Source organism: Anarrhichthys ocellatus, unplaced genomic scaffold (genome assembly GCF_004355925.1).
Source record: "Anarrhichthys ocellatus isolate YVR2014 unplaced genomic scaffold, GSC_Weel_1.0 scaffold14, whole genome shotgun sequence".
Classification (NCBI taxonomy): Eukaryota; Metazoa; Chordata; class Actinopteri; order Perciformes; family Anarhichadidae; genus Anarrhichthys; species Anarrhichthys ocellatus.
The window spans coordinates 7,450,474-7,465,841 of NW_022280044.1; the positions used below are offsets into that span (position 1 = coordinate 7,450,474).

Sequence of the window (15,368 nt, forward strand, 5' to 3'; positions counted from 1 at the left end):
ATGTGTTGTTGCATTCTGTGCAAACCGGTCATGATGGAATTCATTTTTGTTAGTGGAAAAATGACTTTGCTGTGTAAGCTCCAGGAATAGTGAGTCATTTTGAGAAATAGGCGACAAGTAACTGCTTTCTTTGCCGTGAATTAGTTGAGACGACTATGGGAACAAAATCTGCCAACCTGCACCTCCAAAGTTCACTAATTATCACGTTATATATTGACACTCAAAAAATGAAGCTAATCCGGACTGTGTGTGTGTGTGTGTGTGTGTGTGTGTGTGTGTTTTGAATTAACTGACAGTAGCTTGGCCAACAAAAGCTTTTGTTCTCCAACTGAGCCCTGCCCACTTCAAACTATTAAAACGAGCACTGAACCCACAAATACATAAATCTCTCAACAGAGCGTTTAAACTTTATTCAGGACCTCATCACTTGAAGTAAGAAGCCGATAAATTAATGTTTACACAGCCTTCAAGGTGCAGAGAGATGCCCTTTTGTGGTCTTCTGATCAGTTATATCATTGTAATAATCAGTGATATAACTGATCTATTTTGTGGTATCACTAATTACTCACCATGACCTGAAATGTCTGACGCTTCATAGCTCACCTCTGAAGAAAATCAAGCTCTTTTTCTTTCCCTGTTTATTATTATTTTTTCCGCCTGTAGCGACAGACAATAAGGACGAGGAGATCAGAATCCTTAAGAGGCTCTTTCTGGGTATGTACAGCACTTACCGTGTCTGCCATGAAACATCAGTTGTAGTTCATCTGCCTCTCCATCTGTGTGTGTCGTTGCATGATGACTAACGCCTTCAACACATGAGCCCATTTCACCCGCATGTCGTCCTGCTGTTCTGTTGCATCCCTGTTTGATTCACGGAGCTCACTGGCCGCCCGCTGAAGCCGCCGCCTGTGATGCTTTCAATGCATGTTACACCTCACAACCTCGCTACGAATGAAGCATCAGCTTTCATTGAAAACACCTGTGTGAAAGTGATTTTTGTGCATGTTTTCTTTAGTGCTTGAATCTGTTATTTATGTGAAATGACAGATTAGGAATAAATCAAAAGCTCATGTGTTCTGACTCTCACATTAGTTCCAGAAGACTAACCTGCTGCACCGATATTCAGAAGCTTTTTACTGACATCTTGTAGTTTTTCTAACTTTATGCTGCTGTTTTCTGCAGTGGGAAATGATTGTTTGATATTACACAAATATGTTTAATGGCCCTTAAACCGGTTCATGCTTATTTTGTCGTGCCCTTAAATGTGAATGTAAAGCATCTTTTTAATGGCTGATTTATGCAAATTTATGTCTTCTAAAAGGCTTTTTAAATTGTTCCCTGAACTACACTTGGTTTCAGCACAATGCCCCTTTTTTAAAATTATGGATAAGTCAGTGAATCAGTTCGGTGGGCTGAAAAGCTGCTGGTCTTCTGTGTCTGTTTGTTCCGTTAGTCTATCTTTTTTTTAAACTCTAGACATCTTGCATTATCAATGGTATTGAGAAGATAATCGGGTTTATCCAACTAATAAGTATTGCCTGCTTATCCAAGCCTGATCTATATTATTCCTCTAAGCCATAGACTTCCATTGTTGTCCAAAAGCAACACTGGGTGACATGTTCCTTCATTACCAGGAACACAAACACGAGTTTGTTTTCAGTCCACCGTCCTGCTGCTGGAAATACTCACTGGAGCACAAAATACGTATTAATCCGCGGCTGAAAATAGTCCCCAACAGATGTACCTCTCTGTCCTGATTGAGTAACGTTGGCTGAAAACTACAGTACCCAGCTGTTTTTAGGAAACTGATTTTTTTTTAAAAAACATATATTTGCAACATTTGAAATCTTCAGTAAAAACAAATACTCTGAATGGCTCAGCAGACAGGTTTTACAAACTTGTAAAGTATATTGTTTTCTTCCACTGTAAGAACTCTAGAACGATCACTGTTTATAGTGGTTATATTGTAGTACTATGTATGTATGCGCTGTATAATTAGGACACAGTATAAGTGAAGAAAGGACTGCTATTCCTGGTATGGACACTAGATGGCAGTAGAATACAATACTTGTATGATGAGAAGATGAACACTTGGCTCAGCAGGTATATTATAAATTGTCCTCTCGGGACTGAATGATGGCACAGTAGACGGTTCTGTATTGAAGTGCTGTTTTGTACCCTTTAGTTGGATCTTTTGTTGAATAGTTTCAGACGTTGTGGCTTTCTGTGGTTCGGTCTGTTTGCTTGTTTCTGGCCTCAGAGGAGCCGCAGGATATTTCCCTCACTGCCCGGCTCCTCTTTGCACATATTGAATCTGATCTCTGCGGCGCCGCTGTGAACGGCCCATCGATCCCTGAACTCTGCCAAGCATCATTACAATTGACAGAACGCCGTGTTCTCTGATCTCTGCGCTGCTCGTGGACATAAGCACGTTGTCGTCTGCTATTGATGGAAGCATGGAAACACCCGATGCAGAGGGAGGAAGAAATGAAGAAGGGAAGCGGAGTTAGACACGCGGGCATCACTTAAGAGGCCCGGTGCAACCGTGATCAGTGCTTTAGGACGGATATAGGATCAAATGATGCAGAACCAGCAGTATAACATGTAGCACCAGACTGGTGTCGGTGTGCAGACGTCAGGTGGAACAGCTTCACATTGTAGCTCTCTGCAGTGAGTCACCAGAGTGTTCTTTAGTCAGCAGGGCACATTCTCAACCTGTGTTCCTCTTATTGTTCCGTTAGTTCCCTTTTTATGTTCTTGTAGCAGCACCGCATCATTATCACACCACGTACTTCCATCAAACAGCTGGACGTTGACGCACAGTGTGGCTGACTTGTAATGGAACTTCCTCTATGCCCAAATAAGGCTGTATTACTATAGACATGGCCGTCTGAGAACACTTTATGTAGAGGCGTTTTACGTCGTAGTGTGTAATTTGGTAGCTGATGGTTCAGTAAGTCATAGAGGTTCTAAAGAACACCCATGGTGCCTCAGCCACACACCTGGCCACGTCTGTGTTGTACAGTAGGCCCTATGTTTTATTTTGTCAGACGGGAGAAATCCTGGTGTAATAGCAGCTCAGAGTGATTTATACAGAAGACTGCCTGCTAGAATCCTTTAAGGAGATTAAAAGATCAGATCATTTGTCTGTGACGGGACCAGAAACGCTGGTGATCACTCAGGTGGAGGTAAAAGGGTTTTGGAAGATGAAATATTTGTAGAAAAAGTTCTGACGGGTGCCAGCGGGGTACGTTTCACTTGTCTAATGTGTGCCAGAGTCAAACTTTACTTTTAGTTATCTTTAAAGACCTGACAGAGGAAACCCTGATTGAATTAGTTGAGCAGCATTTGAATGAATTTGCGTCAGCCATTGAACCATCAGACGGGGCTCTGCTCCAGGATTCTAAATCCTCTATGCAAACTTTGGGGCGTCTGCGGTTTCAGACTCCTGGGTAGCTCGCCCGTTTGTGCTTTGTGTCAACACCGCATCCTCATTCACTCTCAGCTGGCTTCTGATCAGCTGTCTGTGAATGGAAATCTTTGAATTCATTCCAGTCAGCACATCTAGGTAGCCTGGTGAGGGCCGCGTTGGAATACGTGATTTATCGGAGGAAGAATAAAAGATCTACTTTTGAGTTCCCTCAAGAACCTTTTGTGAAATCTTGAAAAGCGTTCACTTCACTTTAAAGTGCTGCACAGTAAAGCAGAAATGCAAACTTTGTTTTTCAAGAGAATGCATTTCAATACTTAGTTCATGTGCTTTTTTTACACATAAATAACCACAATAGTGCAGACACAGCCATAAAAGTGCTGCATAAATATATTCGATCATTAGGTCGTGTTGTTCTGCTGAGCTAAGCGGTAATTTTAGCATGTAACTAGCGTGATGTCCCTTTTTTCACTACACACAGTGCAGTTGTGAACAAGTTAAGTAACTAACCAGCAAAGCAAATAACAACTGGTTAATTGGAATAGCATCCACAAATAAAAAATAGCATTTTTTGCAGCCTTTCCCCAAAAAGTATGATTCACTGTCCCTGCGCTGGTAGTGGTGCGCTCAAACAGGTATCTACAGTTATCTTGATTGTGTCACAATGATTGATTGGTCTTGAACCACAGAGATGTTTGCCTCACAGCGTTACAGAGGAACACGGCAATACAAGAGATTTCCATTTCTTTCTGTGGTTTGGTTCTGGCTCGTTGCTCATTCTGGTCCCACGGCGGTCTGTCAGCTTAGAATAAATCACTCTATCCTGTAGGTGCAGTTATCTCCTCACTAAGGATACTTAGAGGCCCAATTTTTAGCCTCTTTCATAGAAGAGACCTCTCATTTAGTCTAGGTGGCGGTGCAGAACAGTTGCTGTGCTGTGGCTTGGCAGTGAAAGCCCATTAGTCATTGTGAAAATGCTCCCCTATCCGAATTTCAGAAAATAAAGCTCGTCAAAATCCGAGGTTCAATTTCCCAGGCTGTTAAAATCTAAAGTCTTTCATAATAATGTTCCTGCTGCTCCAACGGGTGCTTTTTGAGTGACAGCAAGCCATTATTTCAACTGCCCCCATAGACTCTTTTTTTTTTTTCTTCCAGGGCCTAACTGAAGCTGGCAGGAAACAGTCGGTAAACAAAGCGATTGAAAACTCAGAGCCTGACCCGCGTCTTCCTACACGCGTACCACAATTCTGTGGGACTTCAAAACCGAGCTGTGCACAAGACGTTTGGCCACCACAGGGAGTCTATTGTATGCAGCTCCGGTCTGTTCCCACACACTGATACCGTGGGTACCGGGATTTAAGAGGAGGAGGAGGAGGAGGGCACTTGTGTGCCCTGGGCACACAAGTGGCACAGCAAGAGAGGGTGCATGACAGGTTATGGCTGAGGTTGGTGGTCAGTGTGGAATAGTGTGACACACTGATCTGCCTACAAGATGTTGTTTTTACATCCGCTGCCGCTCAGAATTAGAGGCAGATTTGCATGCATCTTTAAAGTGTGCACACGCAGGATTAAGAGATGGTGACAGCACAGCACCGGCATGAAGGAGTGTAATCACTAAAACATGAGCCGGAAGACGAGGACTGCACAAATAATTTAAAAGCATGTCATAAGCACAATGTTGCCTCTTTTTTTTTTTTTTTTGCTTGTAAGAAAAAGGTGTTCTGTACTTTGCGGAATCCCTGGCCACAAAATGAAGTTGCAAGATGGAGTAAACATTTTTTTAATTTCACCACAGAGGAAATGTAATGCGTTATCTCTCCTCCTCCTCCTCCTCCACGCCCTGACAGCAGAGAAAAGTGAAATGAAATCTTGTTGGATACGCAGTCCGTGCAATTATGTCCCCAATCATTAGCATCACTGAGATTATATTAAGTCGTTTGTTCATTTTAGAACAACTACAAAGGTCTCAAGAAGTTTGAGGTTACAACATAATATGTAATTGGTAAAATGTTGAGGAACTGGCTGATTGGTGAGGCTCAATTTTACTGCATCCTGAAGGAAAAAACATACTTTATACTTAACTTTATTTATCTCAGAACCTAAAAGCTATAACACACACTTTAAACAAGCTAACGTAATATGGAGTAGCAAGACCTCTTACATCAAAGTACAGCTAACGTTAGCTGCATTTTTATGCTTCTGTGTTGCATTCTGTTTTCAGGTTGTCTTTCAGCCTTTACAAAACTTCTTCAAATTTGGCACAAACATCCACTTGCCCTCAAGGATGAACTGTAATGAACCGTAATTCTAGTTCAGCCACTTGAGAGCAGAAGAGACACGCTAACAGAAACACAGTGAGGTTGTTGCTGCTAAAGTGTTAGCTTATTTACACATCCAGCAAGCACGGACCAACGTTAGCATTCACTCAGTGCCGTTTTTGACTTCACTAATATAAGTCTCACTCTTCTGTTAGCTCTCTTTGGAGGCTTTTTACGTGCTTTTACGCTGTGTAAATGTGTTTAAGCTAGTTTAATACATGCGTGACACCGTTCTTGTGTGTAGCCTTGGTCTCTACTCCAAAAGTCTGCTTAATTGGACCATACTGCTAGCTAGCTAACTAGCCAGCAGCAAAGAAAAACACAGTAAATGTTTCCTTATGCTCCTGCCAACAACTACTACCACAGTATTTATTTTTATTTTTTTCCCGTTATACTATCCCATCTGGAGCCCAGTCGTTTTCATCGCTTGGAGCCATACATTAAACGTCTCGCACGTTCAAGCTGTGCATGCCTTTAGCAGCCTGGTTGGTGTTGAACGCTGCTCTATCACCCCTGATATCCTCCCTCTGTGTTTGGCTGTTATCATGCAGCACCAGCCTGGCGCTAGTTGGCCCAGCTTCACAGTCCTCTGCTGAACAGCAGGGCTCCACCGCCACAGCTACAACACCTACAGAATAAACAGATATACAGTAACGCATAAGAGCGCTCAAAGGATATTCATGTTGAATAAATGCATGCCCTGTTATAGCTTTTAAGAAGCGTTTGCTTGCTGCTGCATTGCGTTGCCGTCCTACATAGTTTAAGGTTTTGCATTGAGTGTGTCGTTGGTAGACAGAAGGCCGTGACCTGATCTGAATTGCTCTTTGGAGGTTTATTTGGTTACATTTACAGGATTTGTTGAACTTGCCTGTCATACGGGAACAATTGGATTGGATAGTGCAAAGCCAGGTTATCTGCAGTGCGTGTTCATGTAGAAATACCATCTAAATGTCACAATCGCTCAGTTAATTCTCTAATGAAACAATATTTCATTAAATCTGAAACTGAAATGTCATACAGGCTTGTATTCTTTCACTTTTGATTTGATCAAGTCTTGATTAATTGCAGGTTTTATGGTATTTGGTTTTGAAGTTATTCCAAACGATGCTCCGGCATTTTATTTATTTATTTTTCTAGCTTTGTCTACTGTACAGGCCCTTCTCTGGAGGCCTATACAGTAGATAAAGAGAAACCTCATTTAAACGCAGTGGCGGGCCGTGCATTTTATACCTAGGCCTTCACTGTTGTCCTGCAGCTGAAATACCACCTTATAACCACATGATGGCGCCACAGTTATTAGTTTCTAAGGCTGTAACTATGTACGTATTAAATGTACGTACCTATGTACATACCATTCGGTACGAGACTTACAATACATTTGATTAGTACTAGAGCATTTGGAAAAATGCAGAAGCTTATATTCAGGAAAACATAATGTTTTCTGCGCTCATGGAGGACAGTGGTTCTCAGCTGGTCTGGCTGTGGGACCCACCATCATTCCTTAATGACAAGTCACGGCCCACAGAGATTGTCTTATGATTTTACTTTCACAACTTGAACATTGTACGTACTGCTCTGCAGTGTCTTTCCTCGTCTCAGTCCCCTGTGTCACGGTGTGTGGTACATCTCGCTCAGTCAGAATGCCCATATTTGATTGGCTGAGCTGCATCACGTGATGTGATTCACTACCCGACTAAGCCTCTGCTGTTAAGTTTCGTTTCACGATAGTCACGTGCTCGCCCACTGACCAATCACAGCACACTCTGCACCTCGCGGCAGAGCTGTACATGGAAACTGAGCTGCACGTAATGCTGACGTCATTATAGGACGGCCCGCAGGCGCTGACACGTCAAAGAATACGCCCAACATGTCAAATTAAAGATCTGATTGGTTGAAAAATATGACAATCAACAATATCATCAACAATATCATCCCCATTCACTGGATGCACTTGTGAGTCTGCAGGCATCGGGCCTCTGTTCTTACCTAGAGACACAGAGGTGAGATCTGATTGGATAAAAGCTCTACTTAAAACAAGCTGCACTGGAAGCAGAGCAACTGAGGAAGACAGTAGCTGTGCAATGAGAAAATAAGATAATGGGAAAAATATTTATATAAATTATAATACATGTAGTGTATTTAAGAAAAATTATAAAATAGATATAGCTTTGTGATTCTGTTTAGGCCAGCAGAGAAGGCCCAGGCCCTGATGGCCCACCACTGTTTAAACGTGATTAAACAAATCGGCTCTATTGCATTTTGAGGATTGCGGAAATCTCATTTACGTTGCAGCAGAGAAGAAACAGCTTTCGCTCTCAGCCGTGATTAGATTTCCGTGATAAATTTCGGATAAATTTCGGAGTCCTCTGCTCACACATTAAACCAGCAGCTACTCGGGCACTTGTTCATATCATTTGTACCATAAAGATATGTTGAATGGGCTTTTTCTTTTGGCAGAGAAGAAATTAGAGGAAGAGATGTCAGCTGTAGTTGAAGTAGTACCCGAGGTGATCAACGCTTTGTGGCCTCTGGATGGTATCGTGGTTGGATTAGTATTGGCTGTGTTGCTTATTACAGGAAGCCGGTGTTGTTGTGCTCAGAATCACTATCTCATCATTTCCTCAGAGAAAGAACACACACGAGAGGTGTTGAGGCAGAGAGTTTTAATCATTCATCAGTGTCCAGTTTCCCACCCAGCCCATTACTACCGCGTGGAAAATACTATAACCACCATCACCCTTTTCTCACACAGCCTCCTCCCTCCCGACCCTGAAGTTAAAGGCGTCTACAAGAAGCTGAATGAAGTCCAACTCGTGTGCGGTTCAGATGGCCTATTTGTGGCAGTGACATATAGTGGAAGGGGATTGTGGGAGGTGTGTGAACATTCGCAGCTTAAGTGTGAAGTTAGTTAAAAATGTTCACAATAATAGTTTTTTTTCTTCCTTTTGTTAACTAGATACAGCTTTAAAAAAAAAAAAGGATTTGTAGATAATTAATTCGTCCAGTGCTGGAGGAATGAGGAGAAAAGAAAAATGTGATTACTTGCAAGTACAAAAGAGTATAGAAGTGTCTCACAGCTTACTAACCAACCGGAAATTTAATCCACAATTTGTGTGTCATGAATGTTTCAAACACTATCAAACAAAGTCTCTAATACCAACATGAATAAAGTCAATACTGAAAGGAATTTACTTCATTACCACAGTCACTAAGAACTCCAATGATTCACTATCACACCTCACAGAAGGTCAGATTTGAAACAGTAGAGGCTGAGATATTCTGACTTCTTGTCCCCAGACTGGATCGTACATTTCACATGATGCTACCAAACGCATGCATTACACAACTCATATTTACCAGCGTCTGAAAAGTGAAGCCAATGCGGAAGCGCTTTAACCTTGCATTCTTTCTAATGGCCAACAGGGGGCGACTCCTCGACTTGCAAAAATATATCTTATTATATGTAAGTGTATGAGACGATGACCACTGGATTTATGACCACCATGTTTTTGTCTCAGAGCTTTAACCCTTCAACGGTGCGTTTTCAGTTCACTACAGTGAATTGTAACCGCTTTGGTTCCCTTAAAATGTCTCGGTCAGTGTTCGGTGGTCACTTCTTTCTGCAAAAAAACTAAATGGTGAACTCGAGGCTGCAAAGCAACAATCCACAAACCAATGGGTGGAGATGTCCACTTCTTATATACAGTCTATGATATTTACTCAAAATCATTGCCATGTTGCTTGTTTGTGGGACAACACTTCTGTATTTTTGGATGTAATGAATGTTGCATCCTCTCGGGACCACTAGCTACACTTTTAGTTTGTTTTCCCCCCAAAAGTCCCCCTGGAATGAAACTCTTCAACTGTGATGTGTCTGAAAAAGTTATTTTTCCCCTCAACGAGGAACAACATTACTGATTCATATCTCTTTTGTTTTTTTTACAACAGCTTTACTTTATTTTTCACAGGATCTGTGCACATCAATTAATGTCTCTGTTATTCTGCCAGTATTGGCCGGCTGGTTGAGAACTGTACTCCCTTGAGGAGGTAGTTGTTATCCATAATATCCATTTCTGTTGTCTCATTTGTGATTTTACCTGTATTTAGACTTCGACTGGAGCTACTTCTGGTTGTGGAGTCGCTTCTTGGACTACATGCAGTGCGTGCTGGCCTTCACGCTGATGGCGGCCTACATCACCTACCTCTTCCTGGACTCGGCGCTGTTCGTGGAGACCCTGGGCTTCCTGGCCGTCTTCACCGAAGCAATGCTGGGCACCCCGCAGCTCTACTGCAATTATCAGAACAAGTCCACAGAGGGCATGAGGTACGGACTCAATACTGATTAGAAAAGTCAATACTTCCGAGCTCAACGGACACTAACTGGGCAGGGAAGTGAATATTATATTTCTCACATCTATGAATTATGAAAAAGCATAAATTACAAGCACATGAAACATGAATTTCATCAAGGACGTATTCTGATTTGGCTTTAGCAGTTGAGCTGAGGTTCAACCAAAGGCTGCTCCAAATTGTCAGCGTCTCACAGTGCGACACAGGAACACCTTTAAAAAAAAAAAAAGTCTCTTTTTCTCTCATGATTGTCAACTCTCATCTCGGAGAGCTCAAAACAGAGCTCAGTGTAAAAACACACTTTGACTGCTGAAAAGTCTTTTTGGGCTGTGAGTATAATTTAACAGTCAGGATTTAAATCAAAACAAAGCATGTTGCGTCCTTGATTAATGATAATGTCTCTTTATCCTGAAGAGTGCTGTTTTATTTATGAGTGCCACTTCCGTCACAGGCGTCTCTGAGGCTGTGTTGTACTGGAAGCGCACGCTCGTGAGCAATGCCTCCAGATTATGTTGTCTCACATACGATTATTAACACCGACAGATGCTTATTAAGTATTTCTGGCACCTGTCGAACAAGAAGCGAAGACGGGGCTCCTGACAGCTATTTATTATGTTGACATGACAATTAACCCTCTGAAAATCAATATGATAATGAGGTATTCTGTCTCGCCCTTATCTACGGGCAAGATCATTTTAGCTCATTAATGTTGATTTGCATCAAATCTCGGGGGTGTAATTAGGGGGCGTTGACGTAGATTCAATTTTTGAAAGCATATACAGTTTGTAGCCAAGCTCTAAAAACTGCTTCTCAAAATAGTTGTCACAGGATTGTACGGAGGACACGAATATTTATGGCAGCACTGCCATCCACAGGCAGAGTCAGTGCCGGAGTTTACCAGGTTTTTTAATCAAACAAACCACAAGTAACGCAAGCAAAACAGAAAACCTTGCTCAGTCAAGAGCTCTATCACAAGAAAAATAAGCTACATCAGCTGGGCTGCTCGCCGACTTACTATATCTCAACTATCTCCCCCCCTGGAGATCCTGGGGAGATCTCCTCTTCTCAGCACGTTCTCTCTGATCAGCTTCGCTGCTTGACATTTGTTCACCTCCCTGATGAGGAGATCAGCTCCAGGTGAGTCTCTTCTCCCACACCTGATCCCAATGCTCTCCTGAGGGAGTGGGTGGAGCCCAGTCAATGAAAAAAGCTACGAGACACAAATGGATCAACAGAGAACCCAACATGCAGGGTCAAAGAAATATCATGAAGACAAATGTTGAAGTTGTAAAAAAAAGATGAAACTGACAATATATTTAAAGACTTGTGAGTCCACACACAGTCCTGATTAAAAGCTTTCTGGCTGTGCATGTCCTGCCTCAGAGCAGTGCCCCCCTCTCTCTCTGCTGGTTGGCTTTCTGCAGCAGACAGATAACGGCGCTCCAGCAGAGCTGCCTGTCCACTTAACCGGCCGTGACAGCTCCCACGCTGGGCTCTCCATTCCCTCTCTGTCCCATGCCTTATTTATTTTAGATTTCTGTGTTCTTCCTTCCCCACCCGACACTGTCTACAGTACGGCCGTACGGGAGCAGTTCACCCTTAGTCACTCTTATAAGTCCGATGGATTTCATGATTTTGTTTTGTGATTAGTGTATCTGACTTCAGACATTATAGCCCTAGAATGCATTTCAACAAACCCCCAGACAATGGTTGCAAACATGCTGGTTGAGCATAACGTTGTCTATAAACATACCCTATACTCAAAACGCAACTTTCTTTTGCGGTTGCAGTGCATTCTGGTCTATTCAGCTGCTGTGCATGCCACTTCCACGATCGATCTCTTCCCGTCTGATTGTTGAAGCTTGTAGAAAAAAAGCACTTCAATTCTGAAGTCCTTTCAACAAAAGCTAATAATTGCTATTGATGTTTTAGAAAGAGCCCGACAATGTTCTGCTGTCAAACCCAAGCGTAGGAAGTGTCCTGTCGTCTATATTTGACCAGTAACCCATGAGGATAAACTATTGCCCAATAGCAGTTTCCCGTCGTGCACAGTATTTTTGTGTTTTTTAACTCCTAAACACTTTTAGCTGCTTTGGTGCAGTTTTCACAACAAGGTTTCCACGTGAAAAAGTCTTTAAAACTACAGCGAACACTCCTTTAGCAGCCATTTTGTCAGAAATACAACAGAAGAGCAGCCGGTGTTATTGGTTACGGTGCAGCCCAACAAACTCACATTGTTTCAAGAAAGTGCTCCGTCAATAATAATGGAAATGGCGCAAGTATGTTTTACCTAATGTGATATAGACATTTTGATTTCATGAGCTATGTGGGGTTTTAAGGCTAAATATATTATTTTGTATTTTTCTAATAGTAACTTGTAAAATGTAGCCAAATAAATTCTAAAATAATACAATACCCCGGATGTATATGACCTATGGAGTCTCCAGCCTTCTCTGCTCGTCTGTTCTTTTGTCCTAACCTGCAACATGTTGTGCCAGCCAGCAGCCGGTGCAGTAAAAGCTGTCGCAGGAGGCCGAGGACGTCGTCATTTCTAGTTCTGTTTACTGTTTGTGTCCTCTCGTCCCTCTGTTCACAACCTGTTGAGTCTGGAAGGCTGTTGCTAGGTTACTTTACCTCCTCACTCCGTTCAAGGTTTCTGTGTGTGTGTGTGGGTGTGTGTGTGTGTGTGTGTCTGCAGGAAGAGCAAGCTAAAACCTCTAAAGTGTGGATGTCTTGCTTTCGAAGTGCAATTTTTAAAAGCAAAACAAAAAAGCGTTTTGACGTAGGTGTGGGGTCAGGTTTGTGTTCCTGGTGTTGGACCGTTTACAGTGAGCGTTGGGGATTTAATGAACGTGTGTTTGTGAGGACGAAGAAGCACACGTGCATTTTGCGAAGACAAAAACAAACAGACGGGAGAAGTAAAGCAGAGTGCTCTTTACCGTGAGTGCGTGGAACAAAAAAACACAACAATAAGTGTATGTTCGAAATCACATAAGGTACTGCATACTACAAACTCAGTCTGTGTGTACTGCATGCTGCCTCCTAAGTAATGATTTAGAGCGCTATTACCAGCAGACTGTTCTCACTGAAGTAAACTCTTCTCTGCATCACATCACGGCATCAATCAGGACGTCACCGGTCCGAGTTACAGTGGAAAGAAATTTGTTTAACACAAATGTGAACATTACCAATTTAATATTTTAAGGGAAATAAAAATGAGTAAATATTTTAGCGTTAAGTATGTTTTCTACAGTACATTATAAATGTCACCCCCCGCGGTTTTCCTCATAACTGGACCCTAACATCACCGTCATTATTTTTATTCAACCAGCTAAACATTTTTAACCGTCTTCCTTGCAGTCCGCCATAGGACAGTCTGAAGAGCCGCAATGCATTCTGGGGCGGTTAAGTATGTCCGAATCATACTCAAGAAATTCTTGCAAATCTGCATCAGAGCATTTCTCGTGTCCACAATATCCACACACTGCAGTTTATTATGAATGGTGGGTAAATACGCAATTTCGAAACACAGCCTCAGATCCCATGCAAGCACGTACGTGTGGAGAAAACCTCCTCCCTCAAGCCCCCGCTCCGACTGGAGACACATTTATAACAAATGTCAAAACTACTTCCAGTGCTCGCGGTAGGAATCTTCACCACCGTATACACCCTCCCAAGTAGGCAGGGGATGCAGCCACAGCAGGGCAAAAGTTGGCAGTAGAGTGAGTCATATTGGATGTCCTCAGTATGTATACACACCAGCATTGATCCATTGAAATATGGATGGAGTTCGGGGGCAGGGTGAGGAGTCCTGCGTTGGAGGCGTTAGTCCCTTGAGGACGTAGCTGAAGGTACTTGGTGTTCGTCCGATGCTAATTGACCCCCAGGTTCTCCGTTAGCCTCACTGATGCTGTTTGACACCGCTAACGGCTCTGATACCATAATGGGCCCTTAGAGGTTTGCTTCACTGTGATGATAGCGCTATTCTCTATCCTGTCAAACTCTTTATTCTACTATACGACACCCAGTGTCCCTTTACAGGGGCAGATTTACCACGCTAAAGTCTCAGTCATTTTTAAAACAACGAGACAAAAGCAGGCTCGGTCATTGCTAATTAACAACCGTGAACTTTGCCAACTTGACACCATCTCACCAAGCGATGATATGACGACGTAAAAGACATACAAATAAATGCAACACTGTATGCACTGTTCAACAATAACATATTGTGGTATGAATGAAATATACCTTTTGTGTAAGTGCTGAAGCAAATGACACCATTATCAAAACGACCGGTAGCTACTTTCACACTGATAACAGTTAAAGAAAATGTCGTGAATGTACTCCTCCGGTCTCAGCTTGTGTGTGTAATCTCTTTGGCTCTGAATAACCTTTTTTTTTTGTTCATTGTTTATTCTCTCCTTCCACCAGTTGTCAAAATTTTCCCCATATTTGAACTGAAAAACAGCGACCTTCTTCTTTGTGCCTTTTTAAAAAGCGAGCCAGCTTTTTAGTTTTGCGCACTGCCCGAGGGCCCTGTAGACGCTGGTTATCACACTGCACTCTGATGCAGTTATCAAACCCAAGCAGCTCACTCACTTACACTCACGGGCAACACAGACCTCTCGTTTTACAGCTCATCCAAACCTCTTGAGACATGGAGAAAAGGCCACAGTGGAAGAAGGGTCATGATCCATTGAATTGATGACACAAACGTCCAACAGAGAAGGCAAACTAAGTGTCCCTGCTGCTGGCTGTGATATCACCAATCTCTGATTTCTAGTTCTATTTTTATCTTCTTTTCAGTGTAAATCAACATACTTTAGAAATTGTGTTTTGAACTAGTTGAAATTGGACTTGGAACCGAGCGGAACTATCTCAGCCAGTGCAACTGTAAATACTCGAAGACAGATATTTTATGGGGGACGTTAGGCCACGTGAAGTGTGTTTGTGTGTTTGTGTGTGGGGGATGACCGGGTTTTGTGTTAAAAGTTGTCCGGTCACAACTATTATTAGATGGTCCACAGACTGGAGAGCCAGAGGTTCGTGCTGGTACTGAACAGCATGCCATAACGCAAAACAAAGAAACACTCGCAGACAAACATAAAACATGGAGATGGGACATGTAGACAGCCAAGTGCCGCCTTAAAAGGCTTGTGGTGTTGAGCTGCATCCCAGTATGCTAGATAAGAGTGCCAGAGCCTTATTTAGCGGGCTGCTGTCCACACACACACACACACACACACACACACACACACACACACACACAC

General features: G+C 42.6%; 1 protein-coding gene across 1 annotated transcript in view; it reads left to right on the forward strand.

Moving 5' to 3' along the window:
- Positions 1-9,839: 9,839 nt before the first annotated feature.
- slc66a2 (solute carrier family 66 member 2) overlaps positions 9,840-15,368 on the forward strand; it is a gene marked incomplete at its 5' end in the record, with an annotated part of 13,817 nt that continues 8,288 nt past the window's right edge. Inside the window, one exon of the mRNA XM_031853735.1 lies at positions 9,840-10,072. Coding sequence (XP_031709595.1) covers positions 9,840-10,072 — 233 coding nt within the window. The remainder of the gene's footprint in view (positions 10,073-15,368) is intronic.